The sequence below is a fragment of the Protopterus annectens genome, chromosome 3.part0 (genome assembly GCF_019279795.1).
Source record: "Protopterus annectens isolate FY-2018-M chromosome 3.part0, PAN1.0, whole genome shotgun sequence".
NCBI classification, from domain to species: domain Eukaryota; kingdom Metazoa; phylum Chordata; order Ceratodontiformes; family Protopteridae; genus Protopterus; species Protopterus annectens.
In genome coordinates, this window is record NC_056731.1 from 1892378314 (window position 1) to 1892402101 (window position 23788).

At 42.9% G+C, this 23788-nt stretch overlaps 1 protein-coding gene across 1 annotated transcript in view; it reads left to right on the forward strand.

Annotated features, from left to right (window-relative positions):
* The window catches only part of PPP6R3 (protein phosphatase 6 regulatory subunit 3), a 3115682-nt gene that overhangs the window by 498480 nt on the left and 2593414 nt on the right, over positions 1-23788 (forward strand). The window contains exon 4 of the mRNA XM_044065977.1: positions 19629-19815. Within this exon, the coding sequence (XP_043921912.1) occupies positions 19629-19815 (187 nt within the window). The remainder of the gene's footprint in view (positions 1-19628; positions 19816-23788) is intronic.

Genomic DNA, 23788 nt, shown 5'->3' on the forward strand with positions numbered 1-23788 from the left:
ACTCCTTTGATAATTCAAGGTCTTTGGCAACTGGTACTTTTTGAAGAGGATTGTATGTCTGCATTCTCAGAAACCTCTCGGATTATAAAAATGAGATTTTAATTTCTCCTTTGGGTAGAGACTTTTGGCCCATCTGCTGGAGTGGTGATAAAAAGTGTGAGGAAAGGGGTAAGCTGATATAGTAAATCTCAGCTCTTTGCCATATTTTCCAAGGGATTCTGTATCTCCTTATCTTGTTCTTTTAAATTAATCTCAAAATGCAGATATACATGTTTAAAGGAAAACTCAACCCTAGAACTAAAAAGACATTTTTTTATTCTGTCTTTGTTTCCTGACCTATTTTAACACCTGGAGTGGAGTTTTCCTTTAAGAAAAAATGGCAAGGGGGTTCCACGAAGAACTCTGGAAACTCCCAAAACCGTGGACAGTTCATCTTCCCACTCTAGCAGACTTTTTTTTCTTCCAGAAAGTCTGAATCTCCACTTCTGTCTTTGGCAATAGATATAGTTTCAGACAAATGAGTTCTGAAGATAATTTGTAAAAAATTACAGATGGCAGTGGGTAGAAATTCCTCTTTTCCAGGAGAATAATTCCTTATCTTCCAGACCAGGCTCTTGTTTTCACCAGTCCTTTATCACATGCTGCCAAGGGAGTGATAGAATTAGTTCTCCATTCCCAGATGGGAAAGCGGTTTTATTCAAGCAATTCCCAGATGGGAAAGAGGTTTTATTCAAGCATGTTTATAGTGCTTAAGAAAGAAAATCCTTGGAGACCAGATGTTCATCGTGCATACAGCTGCAGTCATAACAGATGGGTTCTCCTGCCATCAGGCGGGTCCTCGGTCGGCCGAATTCCAAAGTCTAGGTCCGGCGTCGGTTGTCGTCGCTTCTTCCCTGACGTCAGTGCGACAGGGGTATAAAAGAACCAGCCGACGCCATTTTCTTCCGTCTTTCTTGCCGCGCGGTGCCCGAAGCAGAAGCAGTTCGCAAGTGCCGGTCGGCCAGCTCCTGAGATTACGAAAAATTTGGAACCGAAGTCGTCTTAAAAGCTAAGTACCCCGTTGGGGAAACTTTTTCTTGCCTCAGACCGATGTCAGACAAAGTTAATAATTGTATTTCTTGTGGGAAGCAAATACCGCATAAGGATTTCCATTCCCTCTGTATACCTTGTTTAGGCCCAGACCACGACGTCTCGGTCTGTCGCTTTTGTGCTACATTCAACAAACGCACTATTAAGCGTCGGGCGGAGTTCGCCCAGCATTATTTTGGAAAAGCATTTAACTATACTATGTCGTCGGATCCTCCAACTCCGGTTTTGTCTAAAAAACGCAAAGTCAAGGACCGACACTCGAGGTCCGCGGCCTCTACCGACACCACGCCTAAGCCGACTACACATGGTCCGGTTCTCAGCGAGGCGCCTACGCAGCCCCTGATTACCGATGACACATCTTTGGCGGTGTCTCCTGTACCCGAGGTCGCAGGCTCCTCGGCCCACACCCTGACTACAGATACCGAAGCCACGCTTGGCGTTGAAACACAGAATGTGGACAGGTCCACCTCCACTCAAGGTGTCTTCAGACCTTCCTCTTCTTTCTCCATCAAGGCTTTCACCAAGTCTAAAGCTACCATGCACCCTAAGAGACCAGCTACACAGGGCCCATCTCCAGGCCCCATGCCTAAGAAACAGATGCTTAAAATGGCTGAGGATTTAATTACTCTAATCAGAGGTTCTCAGCCACCTCTGGACAAAAGACCCAGAGTGGAGGAAGATTCCCCCTCCTCTGATCAGGGCTCCATTATTTCAGAGCACTCTGATTATCAGGAACAGTCTTACTCCCCTTTTGAAGACTCTGATGCAGAGGAATCTATTCCTTCTGTATCCCCCCCTGAGGATTACTCATTTGATGAAACTCTGCATACCTTAAGGGAACACTTCCACTGGGAAGGCCAGGATTATTCAGATTCCAAGAAAAGGCTCAGGGAATTTCTTTTGTTACCCCAGCACAGGCCTCTGGCTATACCTCCTGTCCTGGACATCCTAGATGATGTTTACTCGGAGGCCTGCCTTAACCCGGATTCTCTTCCTCCAGCTCCAGTTAAGCCTGACAGGTACTACAGGGTTCCTGACTCACACCAATTTCTATACAAAAGCCATGCTGCTGACCTAGAAACCATCTCTCAGGGGCCCAAGGGAGTTGAGGCTTCCATTACCAAAAACCCATTGCCTTCCGAGAGTGATTCCAGATCCTTAGAAAGGTGGGGAAAAAAGGTATATACCTCGGCTACCTTATCCATGAGGGCCTTAAACTGTCAGTTTCATATGCTAAAATACCAACAGTTTCTGTTATCTCAATTGAAAAGTAAAATGTCACAATCTGAACAACCAGACATGAAGGAGTTGCAGGATTTGATGCATAGTGCAGAACAAGTGGGTAAACATACTTTACAATGTGGTTTTGATGCTCTAGAGGCCTCATGTAGAGCTGCTGTTACAGGCTCAGTCATACGTAGGCATGCCTGGCTCAAGGAACAAGCCTTGCCTGATCATGTCAAAGCTAAATTACTAGACGCCCCTCTTCAAAAGGATGTACTATTTGGGGCAAATGCTGAGGAAGTATTACGGAAAATGGAGGAAAAGGCTAAATCAATGCAAACTGTGAAAGAATTTCTGCAGGTCCAACCCTCACGTTTTAGTAGAAATTGGCCTTCCAAAAACTGGTCCTTTCCTGCCACAGACAGACCCCAAAGAGGTAGATACAGGCGCCCGAGGTGCAGAGGACAAACACAAGGCTCGTACAGAGGCAGACAATGGCAAGCTCCTACACAAAGAGGTGGTGAGGACAACTCGCAATATTTCAGGAAGCAAAACCAATGACTTTCCCCATTGCATGCCAACCAGGTCTCAAATGGCAGCCCCCTTAGGAGGAAAGCTGGCACTATTCTCAAAAAATTGGCATATTGTCACAAAGGACAAATGGATCCTGGACATTATAAACAGAGGCTACAAATTCCATTTTCATACCCTTCCAAAAATGAAAGGCATGCCAAACCTGCCACACAATCAAAGGGCAGAGGCACAAAAGCAAATTTCAGGTCTTATAAACATGAAAGCTATTCAAGAGGTACCTACACACGAACAAGGTCAAGGTTTTTATTCCAGGCTATTTCTGGTGCCAAGGAAGGGAAAAGATTGGAGACCGATTTTGGATCTTTCCATCCTAAACACATTCCTACTGCACCAAAATTCAAGATGCTCACTCTACAGCAACTTCTTCCCATGCTGGGCAAGGAGTCTTGGCTGGTAACATTGGACCTCAAGGAGGCATACCTGCATGTCCCAATCAGACAAAATTGCAGAAGATACCTCAGATTTCTTGCAGGTTCAACCCATTATCAATTCTCTGCATTGCCCTTTGGTTTATCTACTGCGCCCAGAGTATTCACGAAATGCCTGGCATCAGTAATTGCCTACTGCAGACTTCAAGGGATACAAATATACCCTTATTTGGACGACTGCCTGATCCAAGCGGACAGCAAGCACATTCTTCTGAAACGTCTGGCTTATGTAATAATATTATTAAACTCTCTAGGATACACAGTCAACAAAGAGAAATCAAGACTCATACCCTCTCGGAAGATAATTTTCCTGGGTGCCACTTTGGACACAAACACCCAGATGGCCTACCTCACACCAGAAAAGCAGGGGCAACTAATTCAATATTTCAGAACACTGGCAAATTGCACCAGGCTGACTGCAAGGAAAATCATGCAGGCTCTGGGATTCATGGCATCTTGCATCTTACTAATCCCATGTGCAAAGCTGCATATGAGAAAACTACAATGGTACCTAAAAAACATATGGTCTCAACACAGCCACAGTTTGGAAACAATAATACCATTAATTCCATGTCTGCAAAAGGAATTTCTGTGGTGGGCTCAAGCATGCCAAACAAACACAGGTCTTCCATTCAGCAAGCCTCAAGCAAATCATGTCATCACAACAGATGCCTCGGACTACGCCTGGGGGGCGCACATGACAGACCGGTGCATTCAGGGCAAATGGACCCAAAAAGAAAAGCACCTTCACATCAATCAAAAAGAAGTGCTAGCAGTGATAAATGCTATTATAGCTTTCAAGGACCTTCTACAACCAGGTCAGCTATTGATAAGAACAGACAACACCACAGTTATGTGGTACATAAACAAGCAGGGAGGAACACATTCTTATCCCCTATACAGACTGGCCATGTCACTTTGGAACGTGGCCATGGACTTACAAATGGAACTACAAGCACAGTACTTGCCAGGGAAGGAAAACATGCTGGCAGACAACCTAAGCAGGAATATGACAGATCCACACGAATGGAAGTTGCATCCAAAAGTTTTTACAGAAATAATCCAAGAATGGGGAAGGCCAGACATAGATTTCTTTGCCTCTCACAAAAATCATCAATTGACAAAATTCTGCTCAAGGCTCTTCCATCCAAAGGCCTGGAGAGTGGACGCTCTCTCTTTCAATTGGACATTAATGACAGTTTATGCCTTCCCACCTCTTCCTCTGCTGCCCAAAGTCCTATTGAAGACCAGAGCAGACAGACCAAAGATGATCCTCATTGCTCCGGACTGGCCAAGGCAACACTGGTACCCACTCCTGAGGAGCCTGACGCATTCCCCACCATGGACCCTGCCTCTAATGCCTCTTCTTCTGACTCAGCACAGCTTCAAAACTCTTCACAATCAGCTGAAAACACTCAATCTAGCCACATGGAAGATTCCTTAGCATCGCAGCAGGCCCTGCTCTCCAAGGAGGTGCAGGATGTCATTTTGGAGGCCAGAAGGCCATCAACTAGAAAAGCTTACTCTGCAAAATGGAAACGTTTTTGTGTTTGGAATGAGAAAAAGGACCAGTGCCCTGGAAAACTGAATTTACCTCAAATACTACAATATTTGGCTGAACTGCTAAGCAGTGGACTTTCGCTCTCCTCCATCAAAATCCATGCCTCAGCCATTTCTGCAGAATACAACACTGATCCACCTTTATTCTCTCACCCTCTATTAAGACAGTTCCTCAGAGGGGCTAAGAATTTAAGACCTCCAAGAAAACAACCAATACCTGCTTGGGATCTTAATTTCATTCTGGAAAAACTGACTTTGCCTCCTTTTGAGCCAGCTGCCTCATCAGATTTACAATATTTGTCCTGGAAAACAGCTTTCCTTCTGGCTATCACTTCAGCTCGGAGAGTTTCAGAACTACAGGCTCTTATGGCTGTCCAGCCTTTTATCATCTTCCATCAGGACAGAGTTTCATTACGTACCAACTCGTCCTTTATGCCTAACGTGGTATCCAGGGTAGCTTTAAAATCAGTCCATACATTTACCTACCTTTTATCCTAATCCTCAAAACAAAGGGGAGAGATTACTGCATTCCTTGGATATCCACAGACAACTGCGTTATCTGGACAGAACAAAACCTTTCAGAAAATCAGAACAGCTTTTTGTGGCCTATGCGGTAGGAGCTCAAGGAAAGTCAATATCCAAACAGACAATCTCAAAATGGATAGCCCACTGCATACGCTTTTGCTATTCCTTTCATGGCAAAACTGTATCTACAGGCATTAGACCTCATTCTACCAGGGCCACAGCCACCTCTGCAACCTTCCTCAGAGGAGTTCCTACCAAGGATATTTTAGAAGCAGCCACTTGGAGTTCTGTGCATACCTTCTCCAAGCACTACAACCTACCATTATACTCCAAATCTAGAGCAGGCTTGCCACTGCAGTCTTGCAGGGCATTTTGGCTCCTCCTAGCTCCACCTAGTGCCTACCACCCCTTTCTTAGCTTTGGGATTCTACCCATCTGTTATGACTGCAGCTGTATGCACGATGAACATAGTACAGTTTTGTACCTACCATAAATGTAGATGTTCGAGTGCTAATACAGCTGCAGTCCAGGTTTCCCTCCCTCCTTCCCCTCTAGGGGTGTTCTTTTATGGTGTATTTGCTTGCAACTACTGGTCTTTGATTATATTGCATTGCATTATTACATAATTTTATGTATTGCTTTCCTTCTGGGGGCACCTGACATCCGGGGCAAGAAAAACTGAAGAAAATGGTGTCTGCTGGTTCTTTTATACCCCTGTCGCACTGACGTCAGGGAAGAAGCGACGACAACCGACGCCGGACCTAGACTTTGGAATTCGGCCGACCGAGGACCCGCCTGACGGCAGGAAAACCCATCTGTTATGACTGCAGCTGTATTAGCACTCTAACATCTACATTTATGGTAGGTACAAAACTGTACTTTCTGGACCTTTCTTTCCTAAACCAATTCGTGGTAGTGCCGAAATTCAAAGCGAGAATCTGTTACCTTTCTTCATTCAAGTTTCCTGGTAACTCTAGATTTAAAAGATGTTTAGCACATTACTATTCATCCAGACTTCAGGAGTTTTTTTTAAGGCATTGTGTGTCTGGATAACATTATCTGATGTTCATCGTGTTTCACTGTTGCAGTCATTACACTTGGTTTTATCCTGCTGGCAGGTGACCCGCAGTCAGCCCGAGTTCTAAAGTCTTGGTCCAGCGTCGGTTGCTGTCACCTCTTCCCTGACGTCAGTGCGCCAGGGGTATAAAAGCTGCAACCGACGCCATTTTCTCCAGTCTTTTTTGCCACGTGGTGCCCGAAGCAAAAGCAGTTCGCAAGTGCCGGTCGGCCAACTCCTGAGATATTCAAAGTTGAATTTCAGATCCAAAGTCTTCAATAAAGCTAAGTACCCCTTTGGGGAAACTTTTTCTTGCTCCAGACCGATGTCAGTAAAAGTTAATAATTGTATTTCTTGTGGGAAGCAAATACCTCATAAGGACTTTCACTCTCACTGTATTCCTTGCCTAGGCCTTGACCACGACGTTACTAGTTGTAGGTTTTGTACTAGGTTCAATAAATGAACTATCACACGTCTGTTTGATTTTGCTCTACATTATTTTGACAGAAGATTTGATTACATAATGCCATCGGAACAACTGACTACCGCAATTTATAAAAAACGCAGACAAAGAAAAGGACAGGTATCCCAGGTCCAAAACCGATGACGAAGCCTCTTCTAGGCCAGTTGCCGCTTCGCCGTTGCTCAGCGAGGCGCTTTTGCAGCCCCTGACACCCATTATCTCATAGCCACAGGCCCTAACCGACAGCCACGTGGAGACTCCTAGGCCTGTGGAAACTCAGGTATTGGCCCTGCGGAAACTATACCCTCAGATGGGTCCAGAGCCGCTGAGCAGGCATCGGCTTCTGATGGTGTTTTCAGACCTTCACAGCTTACAATTAAGCCCACTACAGCAGCAAAGTCAAAAACTCCATTAAAGACAAGGAAACAAGTACAGCATTCTCCAGAACAGTCAGCCATGCCAAAGAAACAGATGCTTAAAATGGCCGAAGACCTAATTACCTTAATCAGGGGTACCCATCCCCCCCCCTGACAAAAGGCCTAGGCAGGATACTGATTTTGACTCCTCTGACCAGGTTTCCATTTCTTCTGATTCCTCTTCTGATCAGGGATATTCTCTCCCTCCCTATGAGGACTCTGATGCAGAAGAGTCCATGCCTTCAGCCTATCCGCCTGAAGATTATTCCTTTGGGGAAATCCTGCACACCATGAGGGAGCATTTCCATTGGGAGCGCCAGGATTATTCTGAATCCAAGAAAAGGCTCAGAGACTTTCTTTTCTTGCCTTAGCACAGGCCCCTAGCTATCCCCCCTGTGCTTGATATTGTTGATGTTTTTTCTGAATCCAGCCTGTCTCCTGATTCTTTACCCCCTGCTCCAGTCAAGCCAGATAGGTACTACAGAGTCCCTGACTCTCATAAATTTCTTTACAAAAACCCCGCTGCAGACCCAGAAACTATTTCCCAGGGTCCTAAAGGGGTTAAGGCTTCTACTGCTAAAAATTCTGTCCCCTTGGATAGGGATACAAGAGTTCTGGACAGATGGGGGGGGGGGGAGTTTACACGTCTGCTACTTTAGCTGTAAGAGCTTTAAACTGTCAGTTTCACATGCTTAAATACCAACAGTACTTCATTTCTTTGTTAAAGCAGAAAATGGTGTCAAATACAGAAGGTACTGACAGTAAAGAAATGCAGGATTTATTGCATGCAGTTGAACAAGTAGGAAAGCCTACTCTGCAATGTGGTTTTGATTCATTAGAGGCTTCTTGTAGAGCCGCAGTGACAGGCTCTGTTATTCGAAGGCATGCTTGGTTGAAAGAGCAAAATTTACCAGATCATGTTAAAGTAAAATTACTGGATGCTCCATTACAATATGATACATTGTTTGGTGTTAAGGCAGAGGAGGTGTTAAAGAAAATGGAGGATAAAGCAAAGTCATTGCAGACAGCGAAAGATTTCTTACAGGTTCAACCACCTAGATTTAGCAGAAACTGGCCCTCAAAAAATTGGTCCTTTTCCAGTGTCAGACAGGCCACAAAGAGGCAGATGCAGACGCCCAAGAGGCAGATCACAGCCCTAAGGCTCCTACAGATCTAGGCAATGGGGTGCTTCCACCCCCAAAGGAGGAGAAGACAAATCACAACCCTATAGGAAACTGTCCCAATGACTTCCCTCTGCAAATGCCAAGCACTTACCTCTTGACAGCACCCCTAGGGGGGAAGCTAGCACTTTTCTCAAAAAACTGGCACATGATCACCCATGACCAATGGGTGCTAAATATTGTTTCTCAGGGTTACAGGTTCCACGTCCACACGCTTCCAAAACCAAAAGGTATGCCAGACCTGCCACAAAACCAATGGGCGGAGGCACAAAAACAGATTGCTACTCTTATGGACATGGGAGCTATTCAAAAAGTTCCACAGCAAGAACAGGGGCAAGGATTTTACTCAAGACTTTTCTTAGTACTCAGAAAGGACAAAGCCTGGAGACCAATACTGGACCTGTCAATCCTAAATACTTTCCTGGATGTTCCAAAATTCAAAATGTTAACAGTACAGCAACTTCTGCCCATGCTGGGCAAGAAGGCTTGGCTAGTTACTTTAGACCTCAAGGAGGCATACCTGCATGTCCCAATCAGACAATCGTGCAGAAGATACCTCAGATTCATAGCAGGATCAATGCATTACCAATTCTCTGCACTGCCCTTTGGCTTATCTACTGCGCCCAGGCTCTTCACAAAATGCCTGGCACCAGTAATTGCATTTTGCCGACAAAAAGGAATACAAATATATCCCTACTTGGACGACTACCTTATTCAAGCAGAGAGCAAGGACATTCTTCTAAAGCATCTGGCATTTGTAAAAAGATTGCTAATTTGCCTAGGGTACAAAGTAAACTAAAAGAAATCAAAACTAGTGCCCTCTCAAGAGATAATATTCCTGGGTGCAAGCTTAAATACAACTGCCCAGATGACTTATCTCACACCAGACAAAGGCAATTGACTCATTACTTTCAAATGATGGCAACAAAAACCCGGCTCCCTGCAAGAAAAATTCTGCAGGCCCTGGGCTTCATGGCATCCTGCATTCTACTAATTCCATATACAAGACTGCATATGAGGAAACTACAATGGTACCTAAAAAGTGTTTGGACTCAGCATTGTCACAGTCTGGAGACAATCATAACCTTAATTCCCTGCCTACAACAGGAGTTTCGATGGTGGGCCTAGGCCTGTCACCACAACAAGGGACAGCCTTTCACTGTACCCGCAGCCAGGCAGATGATAACAGATGCATCAGATTATGCCTGGGGCGCACCTATGGCAGGAAAATGTATTCAGGACACGTGGACCAAGGAACAAATGCATCTTCACATCAATCAAAAAGAGATGCTAGCTGTTCAGAATGCCCTGACAGCTTTCAAGGACCTAATACATCCAGGACAACTACTAATAAAGACGGGCAATACCACAGTTATGTGGTACATAAACAAGCAAGGGGGCACTCATTATTACCCCCTATGCAGACTAGCCAGTACATCTGCAGGCACAATTCCTGCCAGGAACAAAAAACACACTGGCAGACGAACTAAGCAGAAATCTCATGGATCCTCACTAATGGAAGCTCAATCCACAAGTATTCAGCATAACAAGGAAATGGGGACGCCCAGACATAGATCTCTTTGCCTCCCCTCACAATTACCAAATACGGAAATTTTGCACAAGGACTCATCACCCTCAAGCATGGAAAGTGGATGCTCTTTCATTCAGCTGGAAAGGCCTGACAGTCTATGCCTTCCCTCCGATGCCTCTTCTCACCAAAGGGTTACTAAAAGTCAGACAAGAAAGGCCAAAAATTATCCTGTTTGCACCAGACTGGCCACGTCAGCACTGGTACCCAATCCTAAAGAATTTGTCTCAAGGCCCACCTTGGTCTCTACCTTTAATGCCTCATCTTTTGACACAACAAGACAATCTGATTCTGCAGTCAACTCGGAACCTTAAACTTGGCAGCATGGCAGATAATGTAGCCACTCAGACTGCACCTCTCTCTAAAGCTGTTATGGATGTCATTTTAGAAGCCAGGAGGCCCAGCACTAGGAAATCATATGCAGAAAAATGGAAGAGATTCTGCGTTTGGAATCAGGCACAAGGGCTCGAACCACTTGTCCCTAATGTACCTCAGATTTTACAATACCTAACTGAGATGTTGGACAAAGGCTTATCTTTCTCATCTATCAAAATCCATGCCTCTGCCATTTCAGCTCATTGTAATACGGAATCCCCTATTTTTTCACATCCTCTACTACGACAGTACCTCAGAGGGGCAAAAAATATAAGACCCCCAAGGAGAGCACCAGTACCTACTTGGGACCTCAATTTTGTTTTAGAGAAACTCACACTGCCTCCCTTTCAACCAGCCAGCACAGCTGATCTAAAATTCTTGTCATGGAAAACTGCTCTGCTCCTAGCAATAACTTCTGCAAGAAGAGTCTCAGAGCTACAGGCATTAATGGCTGTGGAACCTTTCCTCATTTTTCATCAGGATAGGATGCCTCTTAGGGCAAACCCAACATTCATGCCAAAAGTGGTCTCAAATGTGCTCTTAAACCAAACCATTCATTTGCCTACTTTCTACCCAAATCCCCAGAATAAAGGGGAGAGACTTCTGCATGCTTTGGATAAACACAGACAACTACGATTCTATTTGGATAAAACAAAAGCTTTCAGAAAAACTGAGCAACTGTTTGTAGCATATGCTGCAGGATCACAAGGAAAGCCTATTACAAAGCAGACAATCTCGAAATGGATAGGACACTGCATCCGCTTCTGTTATGCACAACATGGCAAATCAGTGCCTAAGGGCATTAGGCCTCATTCTACCAGAGCAGTAGCCACTTCAGCAGCTTTCCTCAGAGGAGTACCAACCAAAGACATTTTAGAAGCTGCAACCTGGAGCTCAGTGCACACTTTCACAAAGCACTACCACTTACCTCTCTACTATAAATCCAGAGCAGGCTTTGCCACTGCAGTTCTGCAGGGCTTGTTAGCCTCTCCAAATCCAATTTAGGCCCAGCCACCCAACCTCAGCTTTGGGATTCTACCCAAGTGTAATGACTGCAACAGTGAAACACTATGAACATAGTACAGTTGTGTACCTACCATAAATGTAGATGTTCGAGTGTATTCACTGTTGCAGTCCAGGTTACCCACCCACCATCCCCCTTTTCCATTGCTGGGACTTCTCTTTACTACTCATCTCTATACTTCCTATGTGTTGTATTTGCTTATAGATGAAAGAAATGTTTACAGTTATATATGCATGTTTATTGGCGTATTTTTATCTTTCCAGCCTTCCTATCTGGGGGCACTTGACATCTGGGGCAAGAAAAACTGAAGAAAATGGTGTCTGTTGCAGCTTTTATACCCCTGGTGCACTGACGTCAGGGAAGAGGCGACAGCAACCGACGCCGGACCAAGAATTTGGAACTCGGGCCGACTGCCAGCAGGATAACCCAAGTGTAATGACTGCAACAGTGAATACACTCTAACATCTACATTTATGGTAGGTACACAACTGTACTTTCTCTGCCTTAGTCTTTTGACTGTCCACTACATCAAGAGTGTTCACAATGTTTTGCTCCAGTTATAGCTCATTGCCAGCTACAGGGTATCCACATTTTTCAATATTCCCATGACTTTTCTTTGCATTGCCTTTTTCAAAGTGTCAAGAATATTTCTTTGGTGAAAGATCTCTTTCATAAGCTAGCATTCCAACATATTAAAAGTTTAATACCTTTACTGAATCATTTGTGATACAGGCAAACTTGCATTTGTATAAAAGTAATCAAGCCATATGAACAAATTCACATTTACAAATGATATGCATGTATATTTTTATATATCATGTAATCAAAGCAACACTACATAAATTGTTCAATACCTGCCTTCTGATAAAACTCATTTCTCCTCCATAACTTTTTTTTGCATGTATTGTTTCTGCAATTTCCATTTTTTGTATGTCATTTACTCTTGCCCTTTTCTGAAGATTCCACTTCCTGTTCTTTTACCTCAGTTACACTATTCACTACTTCTAAGTATAGTGGGATTAGATTTTTATTTCCATTTTCTAGTAATTGCTTTTTTGGCAGTCACATTTGTGACACCCATTTGCTGGTCCAACAATCAAGCAGCCTCAATCCTCACCACTAACACCAGTGAGGGGCATCTCATATAGGAGGAAAGGATAGCAAATACGCACAGTAAAGTGCAATTTCCCTTAAGAGCGCATAGAGATCACAGTCAGTCCCGGGATGGTTGCTCCCTTGCTGTACAGGTCCCCAGTAAGACTCTCCACTGGCACAGCTGTAGGGTCCAGATCTCAGCCAGCTGGACAAGCTAAAACCTCCAGCACCCTCTCTGTCCAAGCAGTGCTTCATGTCCCTGCCCAAGTAGTAGATACACACACACTTTGCGGTAAGAGTTTATGCAACTGCACAGACACTCCTGGGGAAGACTGGCACAGGTTCTCCAGCTGTGCCCCTTTTTCCCAGATTATACGGTAGTACCAGCTGCCACCACCCACTAATATTTATCAGCTACTCAAAGGCCCTTAAAAGGGTGTTTAATTATCACTGTGCAATATTATTATCCAATTGGTAGTGTAGCTCAAGGCTAAAGCTATTGGAGTGGCTTTGTACAATTTTACAAAAGGCATGCAGGTATTCTAAAGAGCTTAAATTATACAAAAACAGCCACAGTTGAAAGGGTTTAAAGATATTTAATAACAAAGTCAAAACACAAGACAATACGTTTTGCTACACAGTGCTAGTCAAGAGTTCAGAGATCACAGAGGAATACTTCAAATAATTCAGTAGTACAGTTCTGACATCACAGAAAAACAAGTCTAATCTTTCTAGTTTATAGCTATTTCTAAGAGAAAAACATAAAGTCTGATAAACTTGCATATAGAGCAAGAAAGTGCTGATGAGTTGGATAGTCAAGACAAAAATGCTTAATGCTATATGATTCTCTCTGTTTTTAAAATTGCATTCCTGGTTCACATTACATCATTCTTCACACTTCCCTGGGTTCCGAGGCCAACAGAAACTACATTTACATTCTTCACATTTCCTTTTGTTATCTTGCAGCTGGTCAGGAAGCAGAGCAATAAAAATACATTTGCTTGTTTAAATCTAGCAATGTAACTCTTGGATAAAACAATAGAAAGAATGTCTTCACCTAGACAGGCTGGAGCCGACTTTAGATCAAATGGTCACAACATGCTTTACTTGGTCAGCAGAGTGCACCGTTACATTTTTGTAACAGCATTTTTTTCCATTTAAGACAACAAAACAAGCCTGTGTCTTACATTAATATTTACAAATGATAATTCTATCTGGCTAGGCTACCAGGCTTCACCTATCTCCACTAGCCTTCCCCTGTTGTCACAACCATAATTAAACTTAACAAGGGCTTACTTTGTCTAGGCAATTGAGATCTTGTATCCCAGCTCAGAAAATCATGTCATTAGTTGCTCATTTGCTAGACCAGTATTCCTGACAGAGTACTCTGTAAAAGTCTGCCAACTCCTTACACTTCAAGAACATATGCTCCCAGGTTACCTCTTTCTTCCCCCACTATACATCCACCATTTGCCATCTACCTGAGGAGAAATTCTTTGTAGTCTGCTTTAGTGTAGAAGTATCTATGCAAACATTCCCAGGAAGGAATCCTAAATCTTCCTAGGTTTTGTTGCATATTAGGGAGTCGTACATGTGTCCTTTCATTGTTTCTTTGGGAAGAAAGATTGTATATGCAATTCACAGTCTTTTCTGACCACTTTTTGATTTATTCCTATAGTTATTGTGCAACATTTTATATGCTTTACTAGTTATCCTTTTTATTAGCAGCAGCTTCATAGGTTCATAGGTGTATACTAGGCCAATGACCCCTAGGACGCTTATAAGCCTAGCCATGCAACCCAAACCACAAATTTGATTAGTATAGGTAGGGATTTACTGATTGCCTCTGTCCGTTAAAAACATAGGAGCCAGACCGGGTGAATTTCCGATTACCCATCCATTGGTCCAAGTTGTGCTTAAAAAGGGATAGGGAGGAACTCTGCTTCACATGGATGAGGAGACTGTTTCAGAGAATGGTGGTTGTTTTTCTTTCGGCTTTTCCTGGGTAGGGGTCACCACAGTGGATCTCTGGTCCGCTAATGATTGGCAGTAGATTTTTTATGGGTGCCGAGGTGCCAGCTCGACGCCCAACCTTCAGCGAAGGCACACCCATTCTACGCATGTCTTTCAAACACCACTCTACCTCGGGGAGGACATGCAGACTCCACACAGAAGGCGCTCCAGCTGAGAATCGAATGGGAGAACCTCTTGCTGTGAGGCAACAACGCTACCACTGCACCACTGTGGCTTGTACTGTTTCAGAGAATGGTAATTCTCTGAAAAACATATCTGTCTCTCAAACTTGTCCTGTTTATGTCGCAAGCAAAATGTAGGTGTTTTAATCTAGTAGTTCTGATGATGATTGTGTTGCAGCTCTGCAAAAGGTTCATCAAAACAAGATCCAGGGATGCCCTGTATGTAAGGCAAAGATCACTTCTCAGTAGTTTGGTGATACCAAGTAAAGAGACAGGGCAATTGAGGTGATCATCTTAAGACATTGTGCTTCCACCCTGTGTTTTTTGTAAGGAACCTTTCTGGACATTGCAGTTGCTGCATGTGTCTTGTCAGATGCGCACCGAAGGTGGCATTGTAGTTTATGATGGGGTCTGATGAGGGCCATGTACAGTGCTATGATGACTTCTCCGGACCTAAATGCCATGCCGTTGCTTATGTTGCGTAACATAGAAGGATTTTCTTACTACCTTGGACACATGTTGATTGAAGGCTAGGTTACTATCTGCATAAGTTCCCAGATCCCTGATTAGTGAACCAACTTTTACAGGTGCTTTATTGATGACATAGTTACCCAGGGTGTTCGACTTCTGAAAAGGTACTATAATGTTTTTCTTGCTATTGAGTTTTAAGCCATGGCTTTGGGATCAACTAGTTGTCTGCAGTGGACGTTCCCGAAGACTGCCCTCAACTTGAGGGGATTCTGACTGCTCCCAGTTTGCAAGCATCTGTGAACTTAGCCAAAGGCTTTTGACATTGGCTTTGATATCCAAGAGGTAGATGCTAAAGAGGAAGTGGGCCCAGCATAGGCCTATGGGGGACTCCAAAGGTAACCAGTCACTGTGGAGGTGACCTCACTGATTGTAACCTCTTGGGTCTTGTCAGTGTGCCAGCTAGGTATTCAAGGGTTGTTATGAAGGGGTTTATACCTAGTTCCATAATCTTGTTGACAGTGCCCAAGTTGGGTATTGTATCAAATGTTTTAGCCAGATCTAGGTAGACATTATGCACTGTGTTCACCTCATCCATTCCTTTAGTGACATTTTCAAAGTAGTCCACCAGATTCAGTAAGCATAAACTTACTTTGACAAAGCCGAACTGGGATGGATCCAGTGTCTGGAAGTCTGCTTTGTACTTGTTGATAATTTCCATGATAATTCTTTCTATAGTTTTGCAAGTAAGACTAGGCAGACAAATGGGTCAGTAGTCCTTCCTTATAAAGGGGGATGACAATTTCAGTCCTCCATTCAAGTGGCACAGACCGTTTTAACTCTGTAGTTTTAACTCCTGGAGTCCTGATCTGATATATTTTAGACTATTCAAAGCATCATGGGATGTTATCTGGGACCATTGAGGCAGTGTTCTTGGCTTTAATGAGTGCAGCCAGTACATGCTCTGTAGTTATAGCTAGAGGAGTTATGTTTGAGGGTGTTTTTGAGGGGATGATCGGGGGTGACAGGGGAATTAAGTTGAAACTGAATTTGTCCACTAACAGGCTTGCTTGTATCACTTGGCTCAGTGAATGTGGCACCATTAACCACTAATTTAGTGCATTGCTGTGTTAGCCCTTGAGGTTTCAGACATAGCTGTAGAAGGCCTTAGGGTTATCTTTCACCTCGGAGGCTATCTTAATCTCATAGTTTGCTTTGCTTGACCTAATTAGCTCTTTTATTTCCCTAGTTGAAGAGAGAGTGTTTTGTCTTTCTGGAAATTCCCCTTCCTGAATGTTGCCGTATTTTTTCCATTTGTTATATATTCTGTTTAATTTGGGATGCTACCAGAGTGATTTGTTTCTAGTGCTAGTATTGGGCTTAACTCTAGTAGGTACAACAGCCCCTGTACAGCCATCGACATGGTTGTAGACGAGCAATTCAGCACAGGCTGCTGTGTTCTCTGGGTTTGTAGGGTATCACATTTTGACAATCCATCACTTAAAAGGTAATTTATGTTGGAATAATTCCTGTTATTGGTTTTAATGGGATTACAGAATTGATTTTGATTTTTGAAGGAGCCCGCTTTTTGGTCGGACCTTACTAAGGAGGATAAGACAGGGGGGGGCAGTGTTCTCCCATATTTCTAAGCTCGAGGTCCAGTATATTGGAGCCTGTAGTGAATGTAGTCAATATTTGGTCAAGGATGTTTGTATTTATGAAGTTCAAAAATTTCTGTGCCTGTAGTTTTGAGGCTATAGAGGATTTTCAGTGTATAGAAGGGTATTGAAAGTCTCCCATGAGTAGGGTGTTAAGGTGAATGGTATATGTCTTCAGTAGATCCAAGTATGCTTTGTGAGCTTCTTGGGCCATGGAGGATAACCAACATATGGCTAGGATATGGTATGGGATTTTGTCTATGGTCATCTGCACATGGAGCAACTACAGTGCATCATCCTGTTTGACCACCCTAGAGGTATGCTTGTTGATTGTGGATGAAGGCATCTCCTCCTTTTACCCTTTTCTGTGCAGCTACTGGTCTAAAAGTGTGGAAGGCACTGAAACCATGCACTGCCAGGGTACCGTCTGCCACTTTAAACCTTGTCTCGGTAATGGTACGTATAAATGTCTGTGTTCTCGAATGTGGGCAGGGCTCAGAGGGAATTTTTTGTTGAGGCTCCTGGCAATGAGCAGTAACAACTTGAGGATCTTTTTAAGTTGATTTTGCTATGTCGGTAGGTTTGTCAGTTTGGCATTACCTAAGAAAGGCACTCTGGGGATGGATGTGTGTATGTGTGTATATATGTGTGTGTATGTATGTGTATATATATATATATATATATATATATATATATATATATATATATATATATATATATATATATGTATTATAGTTTGTTGGTTATGAACACCTTTTTCTGGTGCGCAAACTCAATCTCAGGGGCTTGGTCTCAAACTACTGGTAAACCTTGAGCTTTGCAAATGGCCGTGTCGGAGCCGATGGATCGGCTCCAAACCCATCTGTAAAGAATGAATGGCGAGATTGAACAACTTCATATCTCAACTTTTGCAGGTGCATGGTCAGATGTCTATTGGATGGGACTCAGTACTGTCTAGTGTAGCTGGTTATTGTATCTTGGAGGAGAATGTGTACATTTCCTTGTGCACTGCTGCTTCTGATAATCATCTTCCATGCCTTAATGTAATTAAAAAAAAATCTGCTTTATTTTGCTATAGCTTCCCTTGTAAGGTCCTCTGACATATGCCCATGCTACAAGTTGTATTCTCGTAACCATCTAGAAGTAAAATGTCCTGCTGGAAACCGTTTCTTTCCCTATTTTTCTAAGATTCATAACTGCAGTTTTAGGGGAATACAGATGTACATAAATTGTCTATTCTTATCAGTTTTTCTCAGTGTTCTTTTATTTTATTTCGGGTATATAGTATCTTATGCCCTCATATTTTTTGTAGCTAGCTTCCATAACTAAATGACTTGCCAATTAATAATATGATCACAATATTAAGGGAAAGGTGTAAGTAACAAAATGGCATTAAGATTGTTAATCCATGATGTCCTGAAATAGAAACGATTAGTACCTGTTTGCCACTTGTTCATATTTGCACATTCACGTTCATATTCTCGCAAGAGTTGCATGTTGTTGATGGGGTAGGTGAGAAGTGGTCATGGTTGGTGATAGCAAAAGGCATTCATCAGTATCCACTGACGATGCATTATACGAGGAGTATTACTAGTATGCAAGTAACTACAAATATGTGCAGTATTTGCTTCTGTATACTAATATCTCCAGAACCAAGTGACTTGCCAACTATTGCATGGCATTGGAAAAAACAGATGATGGTGAAGAAAACTCACTGATATTTGAAGATGCACATATTAAGATAGAGCATTGCTTGTAATTTGTACAAATTAACATAAGCACTTGAGGAATTTGTCATGTTTAAGCTCATGTTTGCAAGGCTTTAGACATTGTTTATAGGTTGTGCAGTTTCCAAGATATTAAAATTTGTCAAGCTTGAGCTAGAGTATAATTCTGAGTTTGTGTGCATTTTAATATTAAGACAGAGTTATTGCAAAAACGACTTTTGGCATTTCTGTTTGTACCTTTCTAATAGTATGTAGTGTTACATAATTTTATTTGTTTGGCTTATACTAATTTCTCAGAAAATGCTTCTGGAATGTGAGGCTGCATCTGGAACGGCTATAGATGTGACGTCCCTGAGATGTTAAATGTCTGCGTAACTTATCTTTTATATATTAATATGTGGATTTTAATATGTGTATGCTACACTAGACAGATGACTATAATATTAAGATTTTTTGTCCCAGATTCTCTCTTCTGGATGTTGAAAGGTATTCTTGTTTTTGTGGCAGTGAGCTTGATTTCAGAATGGTATGGCTTTTCATTTTCTCATGTACGTCTTCCGTTCTTATTTCTTCAATGTGTGTGCAACATTTTATCTTGTAGTACATTTTGGAGACTTTGGGATATTTTGGCTTATCTTTTAATGTCATGTTTTTCTTGTTTAAAAAGTGGATTTACCATACAACTCTGATCACCTTACTCTTAATTAACCTTAGTGCAGGTTCTGGGATGATTAATTTAGTGTGACAGATTAGTTTTGAGTACCTGATTTTGAGAAGTTTGCTGGAGTGAATGTTAACTGTAAAAATGTGTGCCTTAAAGATTGTCTTAATATTGATGGTGATAATTCAGTGTGTTTAAGGTATATCTAAATTATTACAAAGGGTGGACTAAGGTGTACAACGCACATTTTAATACAGTGATTGATTTGCAAATATTAATTTACAAACATGTCTGTTTCAGGTATTCAAACATCTCCTGTGAACTTCTTACTTCAGATGTCTCGCAGATTAATGACAGACTGGCAGAAGATGAAGCCTTGCTAATGAAACTTTATAAATTCCTTCATAATGAATCTCCTCTTAATCCACTATTAGCCAGTTTTTTTAGTAAAGTGCTGAGTATTCTTTTCAGCAGGAAGTCAGAACAGGTAAGAATGTTCAAAAATAAATACAAAAATGTTTTTCTTTCTGACAAATGACTAACTTTACTAGTCAGTAGACTTTTTGCTAGTGTTGTGGAGAATTATAATTTGCATGGATGCATGTGTTTCTGGATTTCATATGTAGCACTTAAGTGGTACTCTGGCAGAGTGGAACACAAAACTGCTACATTGTGTGGTACACTTTCTGAATATGGAACACCAGTATGCTTATTTCATGGGCACTATTGATTTTTGTATTATAAACAGTGCTCTCATGTTAACTGCATACAGACTTATGTACAAAATTGAAGTATGTAATCTTTACATCAGAAATGCATTACTATTAGTGTTTTATTTTTTGTGCTTTTCCCTGGCAGTCTAGGCAGCCAAAAAGGTGCTTTGTGCTGTTGCAGTTATCCCAACCGTGAGAGAATTTTTTCATTTTATAAACCTAATCCCTGCTCCCTCTGCTGGTGATGTGAGGTTGCCTGTACTCCTTCAGTCTGCACATGCATGTTTCCCCAAGTTTGCTGACAAGGGGCTACCATTACTGGCTTGGAGAGCCATTCCCCCATACTCCTGACCTAGATCCCTCTACCCCAGTGCATAAGTTACTTCCCCTGTTCAGTGGGGCTGTGTCATTGGAGACATGGAGCAAAGCTGAGTGAGACCCATAGTTCCCCTCTTCCCTGTACTGTGAAAAATGCACAACTGTATACACTTTGTGCATAAAAAAATTATATATTTTGCCATACATATAGATGGGTGTGTGTGTATATATATACAATATGTATCTCTTATGTACAAAGATCTCCTTGGTTTTAAGGACATGTTAACAAGAGGTGAGCAGCTTACTGCTTGCATATTTGAGTTTCATTTCCTTCTCAACTTGCACAGTAGGAATGCCTAAGGTTTTTAAAACAAAACTTCATAAAATAGGGGGCTAATAGGTTCACCCTTATTTACTAGGCTAACAACCACAAGGGCCTTTTTAAGTCTAGCCATGCATCCCAAATCTCAGACAAGTTCTGATACCCTTGATAAATGTATGCATGGGTTTGGGAGATGAAACCTTTATAAGCAGGTTCCTGGGAGATGAACCATTTACAAGTTACCTGTGTCAATTAGAGATGTAGTTGCCAAACCAGGGATTAATTTCCTGTTTCCCATCCAGTTGCACTTGAGTTGGGTTAGAGAGGAACTCTGCTTCACATGGATGGGTCCTGTTCCATAGACTGGGTAGTCATTGGGATACATACTTGTCTCTTCAGCAGGTCCATTTTATATTGCAGGCAAGGATTACGTCTTTAGAATGGGGAATTCTGGTGCTGTTTGTTTTGTGGATATGCTGGAGGTCCATCAAAGTGGGGTCTGACAATGCTCTGTATGCCAGGCATAGATCTTCCCTCAAAAGCCTGTAGGAGGCAGAATATAGGAATAGGGCCCTGAGGTTGTCTGCATTAGGACGTTTTACTTGTGCCCTGTATTCTTTCAGTGAGGAGCCTCTGTGAACTTTCCAATTGTTGGATATGCCTGGTTAGGTACATACTGGGGGGGGGGGGGGGGGGCAATTATACTCCGTGATGGGTCTGATAAAAGCTGAATACAGTGGAACAATGACTTCCTTGGACTTGGATGCCATACATTTGTTTATAAGCTGTGCAGCACAGAATGATTTTCTGACTACTGTAGACACATGATGGTCAAAGGCTAGATTACTATCTGTGTGCGTCCCCAAATCCCTGACTACTGGGTGTGGATTTAGTTTTAGTCCCTGGCTCTGACACCAGTTTGTGTCAGCCCCTCTTGGAGAACATTTGTGTCAGTGTGGGATTCCATGATAGCTCCTAATTTGCAGATGTTCTTCATCTCACATTGCTGCAGTCCTTACACTAGGGTAGTCCGCTGTCCTCGGTCGGCCCGAATATCAAAGTATAAGGCTGACGTCGGTCAAGGCGCATTTGACTGACATCAGGACGTCAGGGTACAAATGCGCATGACCGACGTCATATCCTCAGTCTTTTTTGCCGCATGGTCCGATGCAGAAGCAGCATTGCAAGTGCCGGTTGGCGTTCTGAGATTTTTCGATTTCGAAGTTTCAGACCGAGTTCAAAGTTGGCTAAGTACCCCGTTGGGGAATATTTTAGTTTTTTCTTACCTCAGTGATTTACCGGATGTCAGAAAAAGTCAATTATTGCATTTCTTGTGGGAAACAGATACCACATAGAGATTATCATACTTTGTGTATTCCTTGCTTAGGGCCTGAGCACGACGTTGTTGGCTGTCGCTCTTGTGCTAGATTCAATAAACGCACTATAAAGAGAAGGTTGGATTGTGCCAGGTTAGTCTTTGGGAAGCGGTGCAATTATAAAATGCCGTCGGATGCTCCGACGCCCGCTTCTTCAAAGAAGCGCAAGGACAAAGCAGTTAAGCCTAGGCTAGAAGAACCGTCTGTACCGGACGCCGGTTCTTTAGAGGTGTTGGTGGAGCCGGTGGCTCCACCGGAGGTTTCTTTGTGTTCCCAGGGTGAGACTTTATTATTGCAAGATGTGGCCTCTCAGGAGGCAGGTCAGGCTGAGGGGGCTTCTCAGGTTACTATACTCCCCTCCCTTCCTAGGGTGGCTAGGCCCTCTCCTTCTGTTTTAAAGGCTTCTCCCAGGGGCAGGCCAGGTTCAGTTTCAATTGGTGTCACCCCTAGTTCTTCTGGAACTGTGCCCAAGAAGCATATGCTTAAAATGGCAGAAGATTTGATTACTTTGATTAGGGGTTCTATGCCCCCTCCTGATAAGAGACCTAGGGTGGAGCCTGAGCTAGGGAGTTTTGAGCAGGCTTCAGATGTTTCAGAGTCTTCGGCTGAAGACTTGCAGGAGTACTCTCCTTATTCTGATTCTGATGTGGATGATTCTACTCCTTCTGCTTCTCCTCCTGAGGATTTTTCTTTTTCAGAAACTCTTCATTCCATGAGGGAGCATTTTAAGTGGGAAGGTCAGGACTTCTCTGATTCCAGGAAAAGGCTTAGGGAATTTTGTTTTACCCCAGCATAGGCCTTTGGCTATACCTCCTGTTTTGGATGTAGTGGAAGATGTTTTACAGAGGCTTCTCTTAATCCTGATTCTTTGCCTCCTGCTCCTGTTAAGCGGATAGGTATTACAGGGTGCCTGAAGCTCATAAGTTTCTTTTAAGAGTCCTAGGGCAGACCCAGAAACTGTTAGCCAGGGGCCTAAAGGTGTTAAGGCTTCTGTTGTAAAGAATCCGGTTCCTGCAGACAAAGAAGCCAGGGCCTTGGATAGATGGGGAAAGAAAGTTTATACTTCTTCCACTCTTGCTATGAGGGCTTTGAATTGCCAGTTTCACATGTTGAAATACCAAAACTATCTCCTTTCACAATTGAAGGCTAAGGTTGACGCTCTGGCAGAAGGTATTGATTGTAAAGAGTTGCAAGATTTAGTACATGTTTCTGAACAGGTGGGTAAGCATTCTTTGCAATGTGGTTTTGATGCTGTACAGGCCTCGTCTAGGGTGGCTGCCACTGGTTCAGTTCTTCGCAGGCACGCCTGGCTGAGGGATCAGAATTTGTCTGACCATGTTAAAACAAGGATTTTAGATGCTCCTTTGCAATCTGACGTATTGTTTGGTTCTCCTGTTGAGGCAGTTTTAAAGAAAATGGAAGACAAGGCTAAGTCTATGCAGACTGTTAAAGATTTTTTGCAGGTCCAGCCTCCAAAGTTTAGTAGAAATTGGCCTACTAAGGGGTGGACGTATCCTTCTTATGATTCCCAGTCTAGGGGTAGATCTAGACGTGGTAGGGGCAGAGCTCAGGGCTCTTTCACCCCTAGAACAGGGAGTTCTCCTGCACAGTCTTCGGGTGAGGGCAGGGGTCAGTCCTTTCGTAAACAGACCCAATGACCTACCTTTTCAGCTGCCAGAGCCTTCTCGTCTGGCAGCACCTTTGGGAGGAAGGTTGGCACTTTTCAAAGAA